Genomic DNA, 23,464 nt, shown 5'->3' with positions numbered 1-23,464 from the left:
ATGCAGAGGCTGTTGCATATGTAAACTAAACATGGTAAAAACTCACCTGGAATATGCTCTGAGACTAAGACAATTGGCTATAGGAAATTAATGTTATGTCATTTTGCAATTAGTTAATAATTAGCCTGGACTTTTTGATGGAATTTATTCATTTTGTAGTTTCAAACAGCACCTGTGCTATTTTCTTTGGTTAGAGCACACTATCCTGACTATTCTGCTCCAAAAGCCACATGTCAAAACCTGGCAGATTTGTGCCAAGAGTTCTGGAAGGGTGTAAATGTGTTTATCGAGTATCTGAACTTCTAGCTTTCTTCTTTTGTTTGTCTGAGGCATTTTGTCTTATTTCTGTTGTTGTTTTTTTAACTCAATTCCTTTGGAAAACACCACACACATAAAAAGGAATGTTCAGGCCACTAAGAATTTCCTTTTATATGTTGCAGCAAAAGAAAGCTAATCATTTTCCAAAAACAAGTCCACACAGATAATTTTTTACAGTGAAAAGTACATTAATAAATATTTTGCCAGTGAAATGTCTATGTGGGCTTTCAGTGCACTATGTATTTTGGCAAAAGATTTGTTTGGGATCTATCCTTTTAGGTTTTGCCAGTGTATATAGAAATACACATAAATGTATTTTACCAGCATTGCATTGGAATATTTTTCAGGGGAGGAATGGTGGGGAGAGCAGGAGAGAGGAGCATTTTATTACTGAGCTTTGGTGCTGGTAGGGAGGAAATTTCCAGTTCTTAAACAACTGTTACAAAAGAGAGACTTGCCTATACTATACATTCCTGCTACCAAGAAAATTGTTGTACTGTATTCAGAAACAAAACTACAGTACATAGATAAGAGTTGCTAGTGATCCTTTAAATCAGACTCTGTATCCTTCTGGTTTTGAACCAGACTGTTGAGTTTCAGTGTTGTGATGTTAATAAAGCTGTGGGTAATGAGAATTATAGGCTGTTCTTGAGACTACCACTGTAAGGGTTTATTATTGTCAAGTGTGACTGAAGAGCCTAGCTGTGGCTCACTTTAGTGGTTTGTCTTACTAATTTTGTTATTTTCACTGGTTCCAAGCTGTCAAAAAACTTTATATAAACTTTCTGTAAAAGCTCCTAAATCCAAGGTCTTACACAAATTGAATTTTACTTTATTTTAAAAAAAGCAAAAAAAAAAAAAAAAAAGCTGACACTTTCAAGGGGGAACTGGCAGTTCACTTTGGAATCCTGAGGGTACAGCTGTTCCAGACCTAAAATGACCTTGCTACAGAACTGCTCCTATAGTCTTAATTCAGTGGCCTTACTGAAGGATTCCTTTATGTGATGACAAGAAAAGTGAATGCTGTGAACTTGGGTTTATAATAGTAACATGAGGGACTTCTGCAAATAAAGGTGGGGAGAAATGGTTGAAGAGTTAAGCTTAGATGAAATGGGTGGCTGGATTGCAGCAGTCAAGGACTCACGTGCCATCAGATTCCTCAGTGAGTTGCAGTAAATAACGCCAGTAACTTGTATCTATTTATAAAGTTAAAAACTAAATATCAGTCTCCATTAATATAATGTATTGCCCAGGTTTAAAGTTATGCAAAAAATACAATCATTTATCATCTTTGTTGATTTTTTTTGTCTAGGCATATTAAATTTAATATTAATCTTGTATTTATATACCACTTTTCATCCCAAAAGATCCCAAAGCATTTTAGGATGTATACAGGTATATACAATTATATTGTTGCATACATATGAGAGATAATTCTCTCACCACCTAATTGCAGCTAGAAGAGAGTGAAATTTTTCAGCTGAATAGTTTATTCACTAAAATATGCAGTTTTGTCAACCTGAAACGATTTGTGAATTTGACTACAAATATGAATGACTACATATTGCCACTATGAACGTCCATCAAGAGTCATGGGGCTAAGGAAAGCATGTCTGAATGATTTGATGGCTAGGACCACTTAGACCTCCTTGTCTATAGGAGACCCACGTTCAAGTTTCTGCTGTGACTATTTACTTATTTAGGTGATAAAGCTTCCATGGGAAAATGAGAGTAGCCTCTATTAGAATACCCTGTAGTCCAGTGGCTAGGGAGCTGTCTTGCTGTGTAGAACACCCAAGTTCAAATCCCTTTTCCACATTGGTGGCAGGGGGATTGAAACCCATTCTCCTGCATTCCAAGTGAGTGCCCTATGCACTAGGCTGAAAATTGTAAGGGAGTCTGAAAAATCTGTCAGAAAACCTGTTTTCTGATCGATTTGTTCAACCTGAAACTGATTTTTGGGTTCGGTTCCACTTGAACCAATTTCTTTACATTATTTTCAGAACTGCCAGCAAACTGAAAAATCAATTATTGGCCCCTCTCTAATTGCAGCTACATCTACACTGGCTGGCAGCCACCAACTGGCACACTTCCCAACAGTCCAGGAAAGGGAAAATTTTGCCCAAGGACACTGGACGAAATCCAAAACATGTCTTAGGGTCTTTAATAGCCATTCAGAGCACAAAGGACCTAGTTTTTAATATCTTATCTGACATGTTACCACACATACAGTAAACTCCACAGAATTCCGCTTTCCTGGTGCAGAAGGATGAAGGCCTGAATCAGCCCTCTTCCAGTTATGGACATGCAGAGTGTTTTGGTAGAAAAGTGGCTTTTTTAAATATTTGTATTTGTTTTGTCTTCCTCATCCACTAAATGCTGCCTCTGATCACTAATAACTCTTCTGTGAGTAGATGCAGCCGTGTATTCCACTTCAGTGTGCGTGTGTGTGTGCGCGCACCCAGCACACCAGAGCCAGAGAATTTTGCCTAGTAGTACCCATCGAGGGGCAGTGCTCGTGCTTTGCTGCCACAGTCCTTCCCCTGGCTATATTAGGCAGCGCCTCCTGAGCCCCCTCAGTTCCTTCTCCCTGCTCGTGGTTGGACTCAGAGCTCTGTGTGGTCTTGGCCTCACATTCTCTCACTAGTGGAGCATTTTTTCTAGATGTATATAGTTAGTAATACCCTTAGTGCTAGTTAGATTCGTGTTACTTGTATTTAGTTAAGTATTCCCCAGTGGTGCCCTAACTGGGGGTTAAACATTGTCCATCGTGCTGAGGAGCGATCCTTTCTCACATACACATTACACTGCACTTACTGGACCCTGTGGGTCTCATTCTAAACACAGGAAAGTCAACGCTGGTCCCCACTCAGAAAATAGAGTTCACTGGGGCCCTAATAAGCTCTGAATTTTAGAGCATTCCTGTGGGTCAACCGTTTCCAGACAATTCGCCACCTTTGTCTCGGTCAGCAGTCTCAGCCTTCCCCGACAGTTCGGATGTGTCTTAGGCCCCATGTTCACATGCATGCAGGTGGTTCAGTTCACAAAGTTGTGCCTTCACCCTCTGCAAATGTGACTCAGGACTGTTTACTGTCCAACACTTCACCTCCTGGACAGGTTGGTCTGCCTCCCTCCCTCAAACCTGTACTCCTTGCAGTGGTGGATAGTTCAGGGGCCAAGTTCCCTCTAAGCTGCGCAGCAGCCTATTAAGCACCGTGCAGGCGCTCAGGGCTGCAGTGGGGAGAAATGCCTCTCCCCTACCCAAGAACTTGCCACGACAGGGAGAGGTGCCCCTCCACCAGCCCCAGCCCAGCCTGGCCCGGACAGTACCGGGTTTATAATGGCGGCAGGCCCACGCTCAGCAAGGGGCACCACCGGCCTGGCCCAGCACTCCACTTCGCTTGCGTTGTGGTCCAGCGGCTGCAGCGCTGGCTCCTCTCCTCTCCAGCCCCTCCCCCGTGCTCCTGTAGGCCTGCCAGCCCAGGGCTTCTCTCTGCTCACCCCTGCCCCACCTCTGCCCACTCGCTCCACTCAGCCAACTGGCTGAGGGCTCCTCTCTCTGCCCCCACCCTCCATCAGCGGCAGGCAGCAGCCGCCGGACTGTCACCAGTAGCCTGGACTGCAGATGGACCTGCAGCTGCCAGGGGAGAGGCGTCCCCAGCCCGGCCCAGACCTGCCACTGCTGAGGGAGACGCATCTCTGCCCCAGACCCAACCCGTCCCGGCCCAGACCTGCCGTGGCTGGGAAAGAGGTGCCTCTCTCCCCCAGTCCAGCTGCTGCTGGGGGGGAGTCCTCTCTCCCTGCTGTAGCCCCAGGGAAGCCTGCACCTCAAACCCTTCATCCCCGGCCCCACCCCAGAGCCCGCACCCCCAGCCGGAGCCCTCACCCCAACCCCCTGCCACAGCCCTGAGCCCCTCATCCTTGGCCCCACGCAAGAGCCCACACACCAAGCCAGGGTCCTCACCCCCTGCACCTTAACCCTCTGCCCCAGCCCTGAACCCCTTCCTGCACTTTGAACCCCTCAGCCCCATCCTCACCACATGAATTTTGTTATGGTCACACATATGGAGGTGAAGTGTTACACATCACCTCCCGCACATATGTGGGGAAAAATTAGAGGGAACACTGTTCAGGGGAATGTATGTCAAGGCATTCCCTTTGTCTGGCCCTTACCAACCAGGGATGTCGTCGCTTATGCCTCCCTGATATGTGGGGCAGATCGGGCCAAGCTCATTCTCATCGCCCCAGCATAGCTGAGGCAGTGCTGGTTTTCTGACCTTCTTGCTCTGTCGATTCAGCCTCCCATATCCCTTCCTCTCCATCCCTACCTGCTCACACAGAATCACAGTCTCGCTCTGCATCCTGCGCTCAACTCTCTGCATCTCATGACATGGCCGTTCCATGGTTGAATGAGGAGGAGGAGCAATGCTCAGTAGCTATTCATCAGGTCTGACTCAGTAGCAGAAAACCTTCTCCCTGCATGGCCTATTCGGCAAAGTGGAAGTATTCTTCAACGTGGTTATTGACCCACGGAGTTCAGCCGACACTGGCTAATATCCAAGATATTTTGGAGTGTTTGCTGCATCTTCTGTTGTCAGGCCTTATGCTTAGCTTGCTGAGGGCACACCTAGCAGTGATCATAGCCTTTCATCCACCCATTTGTGGAAGACTGGTGTTTTCCAATGCTATGGTGGTGAGATTCTTTAAAGGAATCCTTCGTCTCCGTCCACTGGGGTGGAAACCAGTTCCCTTGTGGGACATTAACATGGTCTCAGCAGCTCTCATGGGACCTCCATTTGAACCTCTGGCATCCTGCCCCTTTCCTTTCCTATGTTAAAAAACTGCATTCCTCATGATGCTGCAGTACATATCCCAAATATCACTGTTACTTTATCAATGTTACAGCGACTGGACAACATGGCTGACCGCTGGACATAGCACAATTTTTGTTTTTTTGTTCTATCTTTTATCTTGCTCACTTGGAACTTGATCCTGCGAATTGCTCAGAAACCTCAATTCCCATTAAATGAATGGAAGTTGAAGATATTCAGCACCTCACAAGTTGAGACATTAGGATGTGCACAATAGTGGAAGATGGGATATTTTGATCCTTGTGGGCTTAGTTGTGGAACTCGAATTACTGCTGTCTAAACTAAACCTGAGGAAGAGCTCTGTGTAGCTTGAAAGCTTGTCTCTCTCACCAGCAGAAGTTAGTCCAGTAAAAGATACTACCTGACGTACCTGCCCTTTTAAACTGTCCTTTTGCCATTGTCAGCACATTACCTCCAGATCTGACCCCTAGCTTCACTAAAGGGTGCTTATTGCTGGATTCAAAGAAGCTTTTATTATATGCTTCAGTGCTCTTGCAGTGGAATATAAAAGCATATTGGACAGATAGCTATTTTTTCAACAAACTGTGATGAAAGAGAAAAAAGGAAACTAATTTAGAAAGTTAAAGTAGGTGCCATCTCACCACTTGGGACAGCAGTGTGTACAGATGGAGGTGATAGAACTGCTGCCCTGCTATGCTTCATGGTGTAAGATGGTTGCTGTATAGTGATCCTTAAAATCAGATTGTGTATCCTTGTGGTTTTGAACCAGACTGTTGAGTTTCAGTGTTGTGATGTTAATAAAGCTGTGGATAATGAGAATTACCCCGGGGCTGCAGCGTCCAGAGTTTCAGAACCTCCAAAAAAATTGTGGAGGAGTGGGAAGGGCAGTGTTGAGGGGGAGGTGACCATGGGGACCATATCCTCCTCCTCCCCAGATGAGGCCTTTATGCCTTCCCCCACCATCTCTGGCTGATGACTTTCTCTTCCAAGACCTAGCGAAGAGAGTAGCGGATACTCCTCAGATACCTCTAGAAGAAGTCAAGGACACCCACCACAAACTCCTTGACATACTCTATTCATCCTTGTCTAACAAGATGCTTTACCAAGTGTGAGGTCAGTCACACCTTGTCAACTGTCTGTAATGTCTGTAATGGGCCACTCTCTTACCACTTCAAAAGTTATTTTTCCTCCGTTGGTATCCTGCTGTTAATTGATTTATCTCATTAGATTGACCTCACACTTGGTAAAGCAACCCCCGTCCTTTCATGTATTTATACCTGCTCCTGTATTTTTCACTTCATGCATCCGATGAAGTGGGTTCTAGCCCACAAAAGCTTATGCCCAAATAAATTTGTTAGTCTCTAAGGTGTCACAAGTACTCCTCATTCTTTTTTCCAAAGAGTGTTGAAGACCTTTCCTTTGAAGGCACTAAGCTCTTCACAGAGAAGATGGATGCCTCTCTTCACACCGTGAAGGATTGTAGGGTCACTCTCCACTCACTAGGCATCTACACGCCAGGACAAAAGAGGAAATTTAGTCCGCAGCCCCAGCACAAACCATGCACTTTCCAATACCCGACTCAGCACTACTACAAGCCACAGAGAAAGAAAACTAAGTTCACGAGATGTAAATAATTTGGCCCACAATCCTCCACGTCCCAGCCATCCACTTCCAAGCACCAATTTTGATGTGTTGGTTGAGATGTCGATAGACCACTCTCCTCAACTGCTACAACTGACCACAGCTATCCACCCATTTGGCTACCATCTGGCAACGTTCCAGAGTACCCAGGAATGCATAACATTGGACTGATGTGCTTAGAGATTGTTCACTCTATCCGTTTTACCTCCCTGCCCCCTCCACAACACCCTTCCCCGTCCCTCTTCAGGAACCCGTCTCATAAAAGTTTACTACTACAAGAGGTAGATCATCTCCTCCAGTTAAGAGCCATAGAACCAGTACCTCACCATCTACGAGGCAAAGAGTTCTACTCTTGCTATTTCCTAATGCCCAAGAAGAAAAGAGGATGGAGACCCATAATAGACCTCAGACCTCTCAACAAGTTTGTCAGAGCTCAAAAATTCAAGATGGTCATTCTAGCAATGATCATTTCAGTGTTGGAACAGGGCGACTGGTTTTCGGCCCTCAACCTTCAGGATGCCTACTTCCATATCTCAGTCCTTACTGACTCACAGACAATTTCTCTGATTCCTTGGACAAGACCGCCACCAGTACAGGTTTTCTTAGTAGTGGCTGCGCACTTATGCTCCCAAGGGATCATGATTTACCCTGTCTGGACCATTGCCTCCTCAGAGCCTGGTCTCTCCAAGAGGCTCATCAAGTCACCAAAGCTGCAGTAGAATTGTTCACAGAACTAGGCCTACAGATCAATGCCCAGAAATCAACCCTCCTTCCAATGCAACAACTGGAATTCATAGGCACTGACCTTGACTTGTTACAAGCCAGAGTTCTCCTACCTCAACACAGATTCCTCTTCTTGGCCACACTCATAGAGACCATTCAAAACAGGCCACAGATATCAGCCAGACACTGCCTCCAACTCTTGGGGCATATAGCAGCAGGCACAGCAGTAATACCTCATGCCAGGCTTCACATGTGATGCCTCCAGATGTGGTTCAGCTCATAGGGTGGAGTGCGCATCTAAATGGCCTCACAACATGAGGCAGGTGGACATCCCTTCACATCTTCCTCCTTGAGTTAAGGGTGGTCAGGAATGCCTGCACCCATTTCATCCCGCTGTTCAAAGGATCACACACAAGAGTCCTAACAGACAACATAGCCTGTATTTACTACATAAATCAACAAAAACAAAATGCATAGCGCTTACAATCTCTTGAAGTACCATTCACTTGAACCTCTCATTCCTGGGAAAAATTATTGGTGTTTGACTGGTTTCTGCAACATCTCATCCCAATTGGTATCCTAGACTCATCTCAGTCTGGTTTCAGGCTAGATAATGAAACTGAAATGGCCTTTGTGATGAGTTCCTCACAGAGATGGACAGAGGTGAAACAACAGTACTGCTACTATTTGCTCTGTCAGCAGTTTTAGACAACTTTGACCAGATACTGCTGAAACCCCTGTGTGTCCTGGCCGGAGTTGACTGAGTCAAAAAAAGTTGTCTTTGCTCATTCCTTTTCCAGCAGATCTAAAAAGTGTCATAGTGGGTGAATCATGATGCCACTCTGGTGCAACATGTATGTAAAGCCATTAGGGAACATCATGTTATGACACAGGATACAGTGCCAGTAATTTGCTGACAATACATGGCTCTGTGTAACTCTCACATCCAGGGATGTTGGAATAATTTGTATAGTGGGGGTGCTGAAAGCCATTGAACCAAACTGTAAACCTTGCATATGATAGAAAACCCTGCTGCACTCCTAGTTCCAGCACCTATGCTCACATCTAGCGCAGACAGTACAGTTTTCCTGGTATCTTTGGAAATTTGAGCATGATTGAAGAAAGTAATCGAGAAAAGATTGAACAGAAGCTAATTGTAAGAAGGAAATGTTTTGGGCGACTGGCAAGCTCTACCATCTGGCCTTCAGATGAATAAATCTGACCTTTGATAGCTCAGGCAACTTACAGTCTTCACATGGTGGACTCACTAGTGACAGTGACTTCAGGGAATCAGAAGAGAAGCCTTCTCCATAGCTGGCCTTTGCCATTAGGACCAAAGGCTCTGAAATCTGCACCAAAGAAGATCAAGAAAATTTCCACTTTTACCCTCTTCAGCTCATGATGTAAGCTCACCTCTTCAAGATATCATTCCCCATAGAATGAAAGCAGAAGCAAACCTGGTTGTGCACTGTAATAGACATCCAGATCCCACGTTCAGTTTAGCCCTCAGGTGTTTAAAGTGTGAATTTATGTACCTAAATGCTGATTTGAGCACTTAAATGCATCCTATGGACATCCTGCTTACATGTCCATGTTAGAAAATTTGGCTTGGTTTAGGCAAATGGAGTCATTGGGTACTCAGTTGCATAGCTCAAACACTCCTTTGTTTGTTATAACCTGCTTTTATTAAGAGAAGGAATGTTGATTAGGATATTGGAAGGTTATCCAGCTTTTGAAAAAGAGCTACCAGAGATGACCAGAAGGGACTTCAGTTTAATACTTCCTCTTAGCTAGTCTCCAACAAGATAACATCCCTGAGTACTATATTCTCAGCAGTGGGTACAGTATCCTGGCATGATGCCTTTTAACCAAGAGGCCAGAGTGCTACCTAGTGATAACATCTAGGTAGAAAGCCAGCGGGGACTGTGCTAATAGCTAATTTATGTAACTGGTATCTCATTTATGTTATCCTTGTCCATCCTCCCTCCTTCTCTTCTGCTATTACACTGACTTTTTGCACCTTGTCTTGAATTACATTGTGAATTCTTTTGGGCAGGGGTCATGTTTCATACAATGGGGCCCTGATCCTGACTGCGCTGTTGGGCACTATCACAATTTGATAATAATGAGCCGTAATAGCATAGGTGAGTAGCAGAGTCTTCAGGGGCTTGATCATCTCCTTGCATGTGCGCATATAACTCCGTTGACTTCTATGAGGTTTTGGGGGTGAGTGCACGTCTTCCATGATGATAGGGCCCCAGATCTTTACAGTGTTCAGTGCTCATATTTAGAAGAGAAGGCATAGAAGCAATATGTTCGAGGGGAAAAAATAAATTTCAGGGTGTCTCTCTCTGTATAATTAGAGAGGAATGAAAGACCAAAATGGTACATTTTTGTAATTCCAGGATACTAAAATGTCAACTATAGCCTTCAAATTAAGACAGCAATAGAAGGAATAACATCTGTTCAGGATTTTTTAAATATATTAGTGTTAAAATTTAGGAAACATCTACTATTGAGATTGCTTCTTTATCCTTATAAGCTATATATCTGACCAACTCTTGTTGTATAATTCTTAGTAATTTAAAAGAAAAAAATCAGTTAAAACTTGGAATAATTGGGAAATTGGCAGAAAAGGTTAGAGAGTCCTTTAATTTTAAATGATATCTGCTTAGGGTGGGTTGGATTAGAAAAAAATTGTTTTTCTACTACTGAAAGAAAAACAAATTTCTTTCTCTTTTTAACAGTTTATAAGCAAAGAAAAATAGCAAAAAAACATTCCTTGGGAAGTCAAGTGAATTTCAGGAAGCCAGGCCTAATCTGTCAAATCTTATTAAAGAGATTTTCTAGCTATATTATAAAATTGGTGCCATATATACTCTAATGAAGGGATTATATTAGGGCTGTGTGCGCTTGAGCAGGAATTAGAGCCTTGCATTGAGAGATACATCTGGAACAAAGAGGATTTTAATCAGGATACATTATTAATGAATTGCATATGAGATACATAAACCTGCTTTATTAGGCAAACTGTAAATGAGCTTATTTGGTAAGAGCATGCAAAATGTATGTGTTAAGAGAGGCTGTTTTGAGAATTTAACTCATCTCTATATAGTAAAGGCATTTGGCTGTAATTGGTGCCTGTGGCAATTGTTGATACCCTGATTATATTAGCTTTCCATGCCCTTTAGCAGGACTGGGAAAACATTTCTAGTACTCGTTGTCTATTATCAAGACATCATAAATATACACATTTAGAATAGATGATTTGCTATCCCATTGCCTTAGAGCACTTAAATAAATTAGTTCCTACTGTTGCAAGCATTAATGTTGAAGTAATAATTATGCATAAAGCAATAAAATGCAATTAAAATTGCCTTCAAACTTACTGGAGTGGGAACATTTTCTGAAAATGTCACTTGCTCTTTTCTTAAAATACATTCTAAAGCCAGGTGGATAGACTGTGTGGCCCAGGATATTGGTAATGGAATATTGAGCTTCTCCCCTTTAGATCACCAGCTTGCATCCAGCTCAAATCAGTCAGCTATTCAGTGACCTCTACAGTGAGGTGGTTGTCTGACTTCGTAGTGTGCAAGTGCCTACGTACAGTTGGCACTGAGTTTTTCAAAAATGAGGGTCATTACATATAAAGAATGCAACCATGCTTTAAGGCCGAAACTATGGACTGTTTCTCTGTCTTTAACATGCTCCATTTTTCCAAACGTGCTCCATTTTTGGATACTGCGGAAGATAGTACATAACATTACCTAGAGATCTTAGATCTCTGCAGTATTAACCATAATAAAGTAAGGTAATAATAGTGTGTCAACCTGGATTTTCAGTCTTAGTTTTCAGTCATGAATTTCCTTGCATTAAAATCAGACTTCATATGTTCCCTGGACATATATTTTTTTTATAGCTGAATTATAAATAAGGTGTTCCAACTGTTTTGGCAGTCAGGCAATAGTTAAATTGAAAAGAACGTTTCTTTTCCAGAAAAGCCATTTAATAACATTCGGTCCATTTGCTCCTAGCAAGACTATACTCAAGCACTGCAAACCCCAGGAGCTTGGCAAGCCAGGCAGACTTGGCAAGTTTTCCGAGCGACTCACCAAGTCTGAGTCAAGCATGGGTAGTTGTGGCTTGCACAGCTTCAATTGTATTTAGTATTTCTTGTTAACAAGAACATTAAAACGGGATTTTTTTTAGTCTGTAAAAACAAATAGTATTTAACAAACTACACATGACAATTTATGGCTTATGTCAGCTTCATAATAAATATATTTGTATATTATTTTACACTAAGACTCCATGATTTGTGTTCCTTGACATTAAGAGATTAAGGTAATAGACCATGGATTCTTTGTTGTGTTGATTGGCATTTGCTATTGTGAAACCCGGCAAAAGACAAGCATAACCGTTATTTTATAGTGTGTCATAGCCATACAACTCAATCTCATGTTTAGAAAGAGTGTAATGCAAGTAAGCTTGTGTAAGCATTGAAAATACAGCATGTTCTCATTTTGCTTCAGTTTTACCTGTATGGATCCTGCTAAAAGGAAAACTGTCAAGTTTGGATTTTAAAGTACCAAAATATTTTTTTAAAAATCTGTGTTTTTGTTCGTTCTTGCCCATCTAAATAGTATTTCCTTTGAAACAAGTGCATTTGATTATCCAACTTATGATTATTTCAATAAAAGATACTTTTGGGGGTTGGATGAGGTTTCAGAAGATTTTGATTTTTCCTATAAAATTTCTAGTGCCTGTAACTGATAACATTTAGTCCGAGAACCTTAATAGAATGCTACAAATGTTATTTGTATAGCAAAGTCAGACAAACTTTTCAAGGGGAAGATGTTTGAAAGAGTCAGAAACATCTCACCTCAATTTTCTACTAAGTTGTCTAAACTAATCAGTGATACTACGTAATCCTTCCAGTGAAGATTTTAAAAAGTCTTGCATGGAGCAGTATTGTTAGGTAAGAAGCAGTTAGTAATAGAGGTCAGGTGCTTGTCTTCTAAATGGAAAATCTGTTACTTTTTGTTTGTCTGTCTGTCTATCCTATATTGGTCCTCATGGTATCGTAGTATCTTGCAAGTTAAATATTTCACTGGATTTTATGTTTTCCTTCCTCCCCTTGTTGATAAGAATTTTTTTATTGTGGGAAATCTAAATCAAACAAATGAGCTATGTATTTTTTTCCCGCAAGAAGCGAGTGCCTTAGTCATGGGCCAGCTGCAGAGATTTGCACATTTGCACAAGGGGCTGACATTTCCATTTTTTCTGAAGGTCTGTAGCTGTTATGGGAGGTTATGGTCTCAGAGACAATGACGATTCCTTAAGTAGCCTGGGCTAATGTCATGGAGAGCTTGCAGTCTTCTTAACAAAGCCTTGAAGTTGACTCTTTTAATTGGGGTTCCAGAGAACTGAGCAGAGCACTGGGATGCTTGTGTTGCTGAGTAGATAGATGAACTGCTGTATTCTGAACTGTGAACTGTAGAAAAGGAACCTGGATCCCCATTGCCAAAGATCTGGAAATATGTTTCAGAAAATTAGCTGTATTTGTTTCATCTCAAGAGAAGAGGTTCTCAGACTTTCTCCACCTGAGACTCCTGAATCAGCTATGATTTCTTGTTGGAAATACAGTCTCAATCTTTTTGCAGTTCTACCCACAGTCCTTTAGTCAAGAAAGCAGTGGTTGGGTTCTGATGCTGGGATGCTCTTGGAGAAGCAGGTTTCTGCTGGTTTTGTGTATGGTGGGTTTTCAATGTGAGGTAGGGTGACCAGACACCAAATGTGAAAAATCGGGACGTGGGTGGGGGGTAATAGGAGCCTATATAAGAAAAAGACCCCAAAATCGGGACTGTCCCTATAAAATCGGGATATCTGGTCACCCTAATGTGAGGCCAGGAGAGTATTGGCTAGTGGAAGCCTTGATGGAATGGAGGTGTTGTTTATGGAAATTAGAGAATTTGAATGCTTCTTCATCTCTCTTTATTTTTTCTCCCTCTCACCTGCTCTGTGAATTGCACTGGCATATGTACTTAAACATGTCAAGAAGCTGGTTAAGCAATGTGAGACTTAAGGTCAAGGAAGCTGGCTTCTCACCATTTTTAAGCTGAACTTGCAAGGCAACATAGCATTCTGGTTGCAATAGTTTCTAAGACATTCCTAGAATTAAAGTGGTGCTGTTTTTATCCAGATAGTGTCAAATGGGACATTACAGACTTCAGAACACCTTTACCAAGCTGTCATGGAAACCAGGATAGCTGCTAACTTTGCATACATTAACAATTTGTCGGTAGTCTATAAATAGTTTTAGGGATTTTTTTTTTTTTAGTGCAGTGGTGCAAATACTACAAATTGCTCCATCACCTTAGTGATCTAACTTAAATAAGCAGTTCTGTAACACTATTTAAAATGCAGGACTTTAAAAGAAACAACTGTGGGACACTGCTGATAATTATTTTTAGAGCACAGTAAGCAGCTGTCTTCAGATGGTGGTCCACATTCCACACCCTTCTCTCTGTTCAGTATATGGAAACATTTAGCGCAATATTGATCTAAAGTTTTGTGTAACTTTCTTCTGTTTCAGCTTTGGTTTGCATTTGTTAATGGATTTTCTGGGCAGATTTTATTTGAGCGATGGTGTATCGGCCTGTACAATGTGGTAAGTATTCCATGTCTCGGCTTGATGGTATGCAGAACCTCAGTGACATTCCATTGTTGTTTATGTCTGTGCAGTTTATCTCAGCCATCCATCTGCATACATATCATGAAGTACAAACACATTTTTAGGGCCTTTGTTCATCTGCTCTAGACTGTAGATGCAAAAGATCCTGGATGTTTATTTTTAATCACAGCAAATGTATTTGGAACAGTGCCTTGAAAATATTAGCACTTTTATCTTAATCATATGCTTTCATTAGATCACTGTATGTTTATGCAATTCAAATTGTTCAAAGTATTTCAGACTATTTTTTATATTTAAACATTTTTATTTTTCTTCTTTTTTCCTAGTCAACATAAATATATATTTATCTTGTATCGTGTTTTTGGACGTTTTGTCCTTCATTCATTATTGTATTATGGTAGCTTCTAAAGCCCCTTATCATTTTTATCCATGGGAGGCCATTTTTAGGCATTTATCTTCCACAATCAATACTAAAGATTTATTCTGTTCCCTGGTTTTATAGAAACTTGGTCTATCAATTCACTGACATCTACTAGTGACATTATTAGTTACATCTAGTCTGGTGCCTGGATCCACAAACCTTGACTAAGGCAACTGGGAAACTGCAGGAACTTTTGCCAACATGTGTGAAATTTCCTGATTGTGTGTTGAGGTTTTTTTTTTAAATCTTTGGGATTTTTTAAAACAAATTTACTCCAAATAAGTGAAAACACCAAAAGTCACCAAATAAACTGTTTATATCATTAATTAATAGTTTTATATAATGTTTACTTTTTATTTTACCAGGACTTGTTTCAAAAATTAAAAATTATAATCCCACACAACCCAATGTCAAATAAGAGGAGATTTTAGGCCAGAGATTTTACATTCTCTCAGTTCTTTCCATCACCCTCACTCAGAGATCTCGAAGTTTTCCTAAAGCACCCCACTCCATCTCTTCAATTCACATATTTGCATCTATAAATCTTTTAACATGATTTTTTTTCAAATGAATCTAGTTACCCTGAATTAAAACACTTTAACTGGCTACTACAGCTGAAAGCAATGAAGAAGTAGTGAACCATGTTGCCTTTAATTACTGGTATTAGGTCTCAGAATTAACATTTTGGTTAGGTGTCTTCAGATGAATGGCAGTTCAGTCTAATCCTAAAGCTATTGTTTCATTATGTCTATATATTCCAGGGTCACTAAAGACCACATCCAGCAGAGTGCTGGAGGCACTCAATAACTCAAAGAGATTAGGCTCTAGGATATCACTGCGTGGCCCTATTCTGCTACTCTCCCCAGTGCTGAATAATCTTTTACTTCTTCATAAGCAGTCAGTGGTGCTGCTGGAACAATTTGTATAGTGGGGGTGCTGAGAGCCACGGAACCAAACCGTAAACCCTGGATATAATGGAAACCACTTCAAGCCAGGGGTGCGGCAGCACCCCCAGCTCCCCTAGTTCCAGCCCCTATGTAAGTAGTTCCATTACAGTGTTACTTACTGTGGGTAAGGTTGGTAGAACCAGAATTCTGGACTTGCATAGGCTTGCCTTTAAAGGTTACCTTCATAACCAGATGGGCTAAAAGATCTTTTTTTAAAGTGAAAACGTGAATACTGCAGAAAACTTGGGAAATACCAAAAATCCCTGAAGACACCCTAAATCCATCCTATAGCGTGGAGTCTTCATGGAGCACATTAGACTAGTGGCCTTAGCTTTGGTTCTCATATCCCATATGAGAGTTCTGCCATTGCAGCCATCTGGCCTGTTGCTTTATGACTAATTTAAAAGATTACATCATTCATGTAGAAAATGTGCTTGCAATTACTGATCACCGCTAATATCCAGCCCTGTGTGGAACTGAATCTTCACCTGCAGTCTCCAGACATAGTATGCATTGCTGGCAGGAATCACAATCCAGCATACAAGCAAAAGATTTTGTAAAGATAATAAATAAAACTGCATCTAATCAGAGATTGTTAGCTGAACTGTAGAAAATTGGATTAGAAATTAATTTCCCAGCATGAAACTGTCAGTTTAGAAGATGGGTGAAGATGAAGGAGGGAGAGTATAGTTTTCGGCTACATTCTAATAAAACTTTAAATTTATAGTGTCTTCCATCCAAGGCTCTCAACACACTTAGCAAATGAATTAAGTCTCCAAGGACGCGTGTAAAGTAGGTATGATTGTCACGATGGTACAGAGGAGGAGGTTAAGGCACAGAGAGATTAAGGGCCCAATTCTGCAACACTTACCCACATTGAATAGCCGTTACTCATGGGAGTAAGCCTTTTGACTTCAACGAAACTATTCACATGCCTGAGTGCGTTTCATTGTGAGTAAGGTTTGCCAGAATTAAGCCCAAAGTGACCTGCCCAAGGTGCTTCAGAGTCTCCCTCTTCCTTTCCTCCCCTCTGACATGGGCCAGGATCTGAAGGTACATGGTCCTAGCAATCCCTCTCCCTTCTCAGGAGCACAATGTGGGATTGAGCCATTCATAGCAGTTCTGGAGCTGACTTCCTTTGAGAAGACCACAGCATCCTTCAAAAAGGAGAGGCTAGCAGCCACCACTGTCAGTAGCACAAGGTGTTGGGGGGTGGGTGCTAGCTAAGCCCATTTTATTCCCAGCCCCACAGAGCCAAAACTTTGGGGGCACATGGTCCCCAGAAACCCCTCCTCCCAGCAGCATCAGGAACCCCATAATGTCAGCAGTTCTGGTCTCTGAGCTGTTTTGTGGCATTAGGAGATTGGCTGTTGGGTGCAGGAGGTGTGGGTAAGCGGGTAGGTAATTAATTGAGCAGGGGAATAGGATTTTCTCACTTTTTGTAGTTTACTGCTGCACGGACCCATCCCTGCCCCTGGATGCAGCAGGGAGAATGGGATAACCCTTAAGGTCTTAGTGGTCTCTGAGCTTCCATGTGTTGTCAAATTTATCTGATATTTTTCTGGTATGTTAAAGGTGCCTACAGCTTTTATATAGGAGGTTATTTTTAATGATTTCTTGAAATTGAAATAAAAAAATGAAAATGTAAAGAGAGAAGGTCTGTTGTCCTAGGGCGAATGGGGAGAGTTTGTAGTTTGTAAAAGGCACTAATAATGCTAGATAGAGAAGTAGTTGGGATAGACTGTATAAAGCCCTTCAAAATAAATAAATCAAACAGTAGGCAAAATCTGGGTCACCTTTTTCAGCCAGAGTGGTGGTGGAAGCAAATATTAAGGGAGCTGCACAAGGGGCTGTGGCTTAATAGGGAATTTTTAGATGTGATCATTTAAAAACCTCAATACTTGAAATGCCTCAGAAGAATCAGTCAATGCACATTGTTAACCTAGGGAATTATGTGACCATGTTATTGTTATATTCATGCTCCCTCTCTGATTCCTACATTCACTCACTGAACCTTGCCTTTAATTAAATTGTAAACCCTTTGGTGCATAAGACACCATATCTAATCTTTCTATTTATAGAAGCAGCAAAGAATCCTGTGGCACCTTATAGACTAACAGATGTTTTGCAGCATGAGCTTTCGTGGGTGAATACCCACTTCTTCGGATGCAAGCAGTGGGTATTCACCCACGAATATTTCTATTTATATGCTCCCTGTCACCATAGTGTATGAGCAGTTCACAATCTTTAATGTATTTTTCCTCACACCTTGGTGAGGTACTATGTCAAAAACGAGATGTGGAGGGTCGGACCTAATGGTGGAAGCAGTGGCAGTCTGGTGTAGTGCTTGGTGTGGTGGCATCTGAGCCAGGATCCAAAGTCCGAAGTTGGACCTGGACTCAGGAGGGGGTTTGGAACAAACCAAGAGTAGGGTTGGGAGCTAGGCTGGAGCAAGAGCAGGGCTGGAGCAAGGTAAGGCTTGTGGATGGAGTTTGTCATCACTATCAGACAGGGGAGAGTTCCAAACATGAATTTAGCCTCTCCGTACCAGCCTTGTCTTCCTTGAGTGCTCCTTTAGCACCTCGGTCACCGCGTGGCCCCACTGAATGTTTGGCAGGCTTCCTGCTTCTGATGTACTTTAAAAAATGTTACTGTTAGTTTTAGTGTCTTTTTCCAGTTGCTCTTCAAATTCTTTTTTGGCCTGCCTAATTATACTTTTATATTCGACTCGCCAGAGTTTGTTCCTTTCTATTTTCCTCACTAGGATTCAACTTCAAAGGTTGTCTTTTTGTTTCTAACCACCTCTTTTACTCTGCTTAGTCAAGGTGGCATTTTTTTAGTCCTCTTACTTTTTATGCCCGAATATGTGTGTGTGCATATGTATAGTGTGAGCCTCTAAAATGGTATTATCCTCTTAATACCAGGCACTCAAGTTTACCTATCTTACTATTTAGACTTCTTGTGTTTGTAGACAAGCACTTATAAAATTTGTCAGTATTTAGTTGTCTGCCTTTGTATGATGTAATTGAATGGGACTCTTTTTGGTTTGACTGTTTCCCTTCAGTTCCTACCTGTACTTTATCAACCTCTGTCATCTCCTCTTTACCAGGATATAGACTATCTCCTTTACTAAATCCTCCCCTAAGGGATGTAGCTGTTTGAACTGTGTGCTTCTTTGCACCTGTCAGCCTTCTCCCAGCCCTTAGTTGAAAAACTCCTCTATGATCTTTTTTATTTTTACATGTCAGCAATCTGATTCCATTTTGGTTTAGGTGGAGCCCATCCTGGACTTGAGTTTCTTACCTAGCAGCCTACATATGACCTCCAGGACTTCTCTCCTACCTTTCCCTATGTTACTGGAACCTACATGTACCGTGATCATGGCTTCTCCCCAGCACTGCATATAAGTCTACCTTGGTTTCTTGAGATGTCTGCAACCTTCACACCCAGCAGGCAATTCACCATGCAGATCTTCCAGTCATAACAAACCAACTATCTACATGTCTAATAATCAAATCTCCCATTACTATTCCCTGCCTCTTACTAATAACAGGGATCTACTCTCCCAGAGAGGTATCCTCAGTGTGAGAGGATACCGTGACTGTACATCTGGAAGGAGGGTTTCAACTATGGAATTTCTTTCCTCTGCTCCAGCTTGATGTTCTCCTTCACTGAGACTTTTATCCTCCTCAACAGCACAGTTGGTCATTCGGTTTGGTCATTCAGGTACATCACTGGATGCAACTGGAACAATAGGTGACATGGATTGAGAAACTCCTGAAAGTACCAGCAGAATTCAGATCTCCCTGCTACTGGATCTTCACACAACACACAGTCAGCTGGTGGAACTCGTTGCCAGGGGATGTTGTGAAGGCCAAGAGTATAACTGGATTCAGAAAAGAATTAGATAAGTTCATAGAAGATAGGTTCATTAGTCACGATGGTCAGGGACTCAAACCTCTGACAGCCAGAAGCTGGGACTAGACAACAAGGGGTGGATCACGTGATAAATTACCTTTGTGATAAACTCAGGACAGACAGTTGCCAGAGGGGGGGGAGGAGTCAGTCCCAGAGGGTTAAAAGGCCCTCCTCCTTATCAACTGAAGCAACTACAGGTCAAGCAGGTTCAGCTGAGAAAGGGTTACCCAGGTAGCAAATTAGAATCAGCTGAGGGGAGCTACATGAGGGTAATTAGGATCAGCTGGTTACAACTTGGAGCTGCCTGAGACCTTTTTAAACCCCTTCCTGGGAGGAAGGAAGGGGGGGCGAAAGCAGAGAGAGAAGGAGCCTGGCTACCAGGAGTATTGAAGCAGCAAGCCTTCCCAGGCAGAGCGGCAGGACACTCTCCTACAAGACAGGGTAAAAATACTTTAATTAAGACTGGTGAGAAGACAGGGGACAGACTTCCCCTGAGTCCTAAGGGGGACTGCATTACCCTAGCCAGTCTCACCAGAGCTAAAAACAGCAGAGGCTGGGGAGACTGAGACGGGACTTTGCCACACGTGGTGTCAGGAGTGGGATGTGAGTGAGACTTTGCGGCAAACCGTCTCGGGGCAGGGTAAAAGCACCCCCCAAAAAAAAAAAAAAAAAAAAATGGAAGATGTAGTGAAGGCACTGGTGCAGGCCACTGCGGCTCAGCAAGAAGCTACCAGGGTGCAGATGGCTGCCCAGCAGGAGGCGGTACGAATGCAGCAGGAGACAAATCAACTCCTGATGAGCCAAGCGGCTCAGGATCGAGCCACCTTGCAGGAGGTTGTGAACCAGCTAAAGGCCCTGACCACCCTAATGCACGGCCCCCAGGGGACTCGGCCCCTGCACGCCAGCCGCTACTTACAGAAGATGACAGTGGATGATGACGTGGAGGCGTATCTCCTTGCATTTGAGAGGACGGCCCGGCGGGAGGCCTGGCCCCAAGACCAGTGGGCCAGTATCCTGGCACCTTTTCTGTGTGGGGAGGCACAGAAAGCGTATTTTGATATGGCAACAGAAGCAGCTTCCGATTACTCCCAGCTAAAGGCGGAGATCCTGGCAAGGTCTGGCGTGACGACAGCTATAAGGGCGCAGAGGTTCCATGAGTGGAAATACCGAGCCAACAAAGCCCCGAGGTCCCAGCTGTTTGACCTGATCCATCTGGCCCGGAAGTGGCTGTGCCCCGAGACCCGCCGGCCGGAGGAAGTCGTGGAAACCCTAGTTGTGGACAGGTACATGAGAGGGCTACCGCCGGACATACGAGGATGGGTCAGTCAAAATGATCCCTCCTCCTATGATGAGCTAGTTGCCCTTGTAGAGAGACATCTAGCAGCACAGGAACTCTCTCGGACCACTGGGGAAGGGAGGCGCCAGGATAGGAGGCAAGGCTATGTACCAAGGGCCCGAGTTGCCATAGCTCCAGGCCGAACTATGGCAGGGAAGAAGGAGAACGAAGAGCAGCCAAAGTACTCGGAGGGACCTGGGGACTGGGAGAGAGAGACTCGGGGGGTAAGGCCCCACAGCCCAAAAATTAAGGGGCTGCCCCGAGGAGGGTACCGATGCTATGCATGTGGAGAGATAGGGCATATAGCTGCCCAATGCCCAAACCTAGAGGAGCCCATGCAATGCGACCTGGGAAATCTAGAAGAGTCATGTGACCTGATAAGCCTAGTAGGAGTAGCGATGGTCCCTCATAGATATACTAGGCAAGTTAAAATGAATGGTATAAAGACCACCGCATTAGTAGACTCAGGAAGTGCAGTCACGCTGGTCTCGGGAAAGCTGGTCGGGTATGATCAACTATCCCGGGCCAAGCGCACAGGGATATCCTGTGTCCATGGGGATGTAAATTACTATCCGACTATCCGAGTGAAAATAGAGGTCCAAGGAAACCCCACTAAGGTGATGGCGGGGGTGGTCCCGAAACTCCCCTACCCAGTCCTCATAGGACGAGACTTCCCAGGGTTTGGCAGTCTACTTCCTGGAGAGGAGTCAGAAGAAGATAACACCCCAGAGAGCAATGGGGTGGCCTCAATAGTTAGCAACCCCCCAGCCTTCCAAGAATTTGCCCAGGACTTATTCTCGCCCCCTGGGAAAACCAGGAAGACTCGGCGAGAAAGGAGGGCAGATAAGAGGAGGGGAACGAGCATCTTGGCCCAGAATCAGAAGCCTATACTCGTAGGGGAGAGAGTTGGCCCAACAAACATATTACAATCGCCAGGCGATGACCCGAAAATTCCAGGTGGGAGATCGGGTGATGGTACTCGTACCCACAGCAGAGAGCAAGCTCCTGGCCAGATGGCAGGGGCCATACGAGGTAATAGAAGCCGTTGGAGAGGTCGATTACAAAGTCCGACAGCCCGGACGCTGGAAGCTGGAACAAATCTATCATGTGAACCTGTTGAAACCTTGGCAAGACAGAGAAGCGCATGTGGTCACTATAGGGTCACCCCCTCCCGAGAGCAACCTGCCTGGCCAAGTGGGAATATCCCCAGAATTGACCTCTGACCAACGAGCGGAGGTGATCCACATGATTGAATGCAACCAGGACGTGTTCTCAGAAAAGCCAGGCCGGACTACTGAGGTTCACCATCACATCCTCACAGAGCCTGGAGTGAAGGTGAATGTAAAGCCATACCGGATCCCGGAGGCGAAAAGAGAAGAGATCAAGTCAGAAGTCAGGAAAATGTTGAAGCTAGGGTCATTGAAGAGTCTCATAGCCAATGGTCAAGCCCAGTGGTCCTAGTACCTAAGCCGGATGGCAGTATGAGGTTTTGCAATGACTTCCGAAACTGAATGAGGTGTCCCAATTTGATGCGCACTTATACCCCGGATAGATGAGCTAATTGACCGACTGGGGAAAGCACGATTTTTGTCCACCCTTGACCTGACTAAGGGTTATTGGCAAATTCCCTTGGCTAGGGCCGACAAAGAGAAGACGGCCTTTTCAACTCCAGAGGGACTGTATCAATACACTGTCCTCCCGTTCGGTTTACATGGGGCTCCTGCCACCTTCCAACGACTCATGGACAAACTGTTACGCCCACATGGCAGGTATGCGGCCGCCTATCTTGATGACGTCATTATACATAGTCCGGATTGGGAGACGCACTTGGGGAAGGTGGAAGCAGTCCTGGACACCTTGAGGAAGGCAGGGCTGACTGCAAATCCTCCAAATGCGCAATTGGGCTAGCAGAAGCCAAATACCTTGGATATATAGTGGGGAGAGGTGTGGTAAAGCCCCAACTCAACAAGTTAGAGGCAATACAGAATTGGCCCCGACCTGTCCGGAAGAAACAGGTCAGAGCATTCCTGGGGCTGGTGGGGTACTACAGGCGGTTCATCCCCCACTTCGCCACCAGGGCATGCCCACTAACTGACCTAACGAAAGCCCGTGGCCCAGATATAGTGAAATGGTCTAGCGCGGCTGAGGAGGCATTTGCAGATCTGCGGACCGCGCTCTGCACTGACCCAGTGCTGGTAGCTCCAGACTGGGAGAAGGAGTTTATCTTGCAAACGGATGCCTCAGAAGTTGGGTTGGGAGCGGTACTTTCACAACTGGTTGGAGCGGAAGAACACCCCGTCCTGTTCCTCAGTAGGAAACTCCTGCCCAGGGAACGGAAATATGCCGTAGTTGAAAAGGAATGCCTGGCCGTAAAGTGGGCCATTGAAAGTCTTCGCTATTACCTACTCGGACGGAAGTTTACCCTTGTCACCGACCATGCTCCCCTGAAGTGGATGCACCAAAACAAAGAGAAAAATGCGAGAGTGACCAGGTGGTTCCTGTCACTACAACCCTTCCACTTCAGAGTACAACATAGGTCTGGAATCAAGCATGGCAACGCGGATGGCCTTTCAAGGGTACACTGTTTTGCCGACCCAAGTAGCCCAACCCTGTAGTGTTGAGCAGGGGGGGGGG

The 23,464-nt window shown here is 43.8% G+C and overlaps 1 protein-coding gene across 5 annotated transcripts in view; it reads left to right on the top strand.

Annotated features, from left to right (window-relative positions):
- The window catches only part of ATP8A2 (ATPase phospholipid transporting 8A2), a 541,088-nt gene that overhangs the window by 371,383 nt on the left and 146,241 nt on the right, over window positions 1-23,464 (top strand). For all 5 annotated transcript variants that reach the window (XM_039520497.1, XM_039520502.1, XM_039520500.1 and 2 more), the window contains one exon: window positions 14,110-14,184. In XM_039520497.1, coding sequence (XP_039376431.1) covers window positions 14,110-14,184 — 75 coding nt within the window. The remainder of the gene's footprint in view (window positions 1-14,109; window positions 14,185-23,464) is intronic.

Source organism: Mauremys reevesii, linkage group 1 (genome assembly GCF_016161935.1).
Source record: "Mauremys reevesii isolate NIE-2019 linkage group 1, ASM1616193v1, whole genome shotgun sequence".
Classification (NCBI taxonomy): domain Eukaryota; kingdom Metazoa; phylum Chordata; order Testudines; family Geoemydidae; genus Mauremys; species Mauremys reevesii.
Note: the sequence above shows the minus strand (reverse complement) of the source record. Positions and strands in the feature narration are given on the sequence as shown.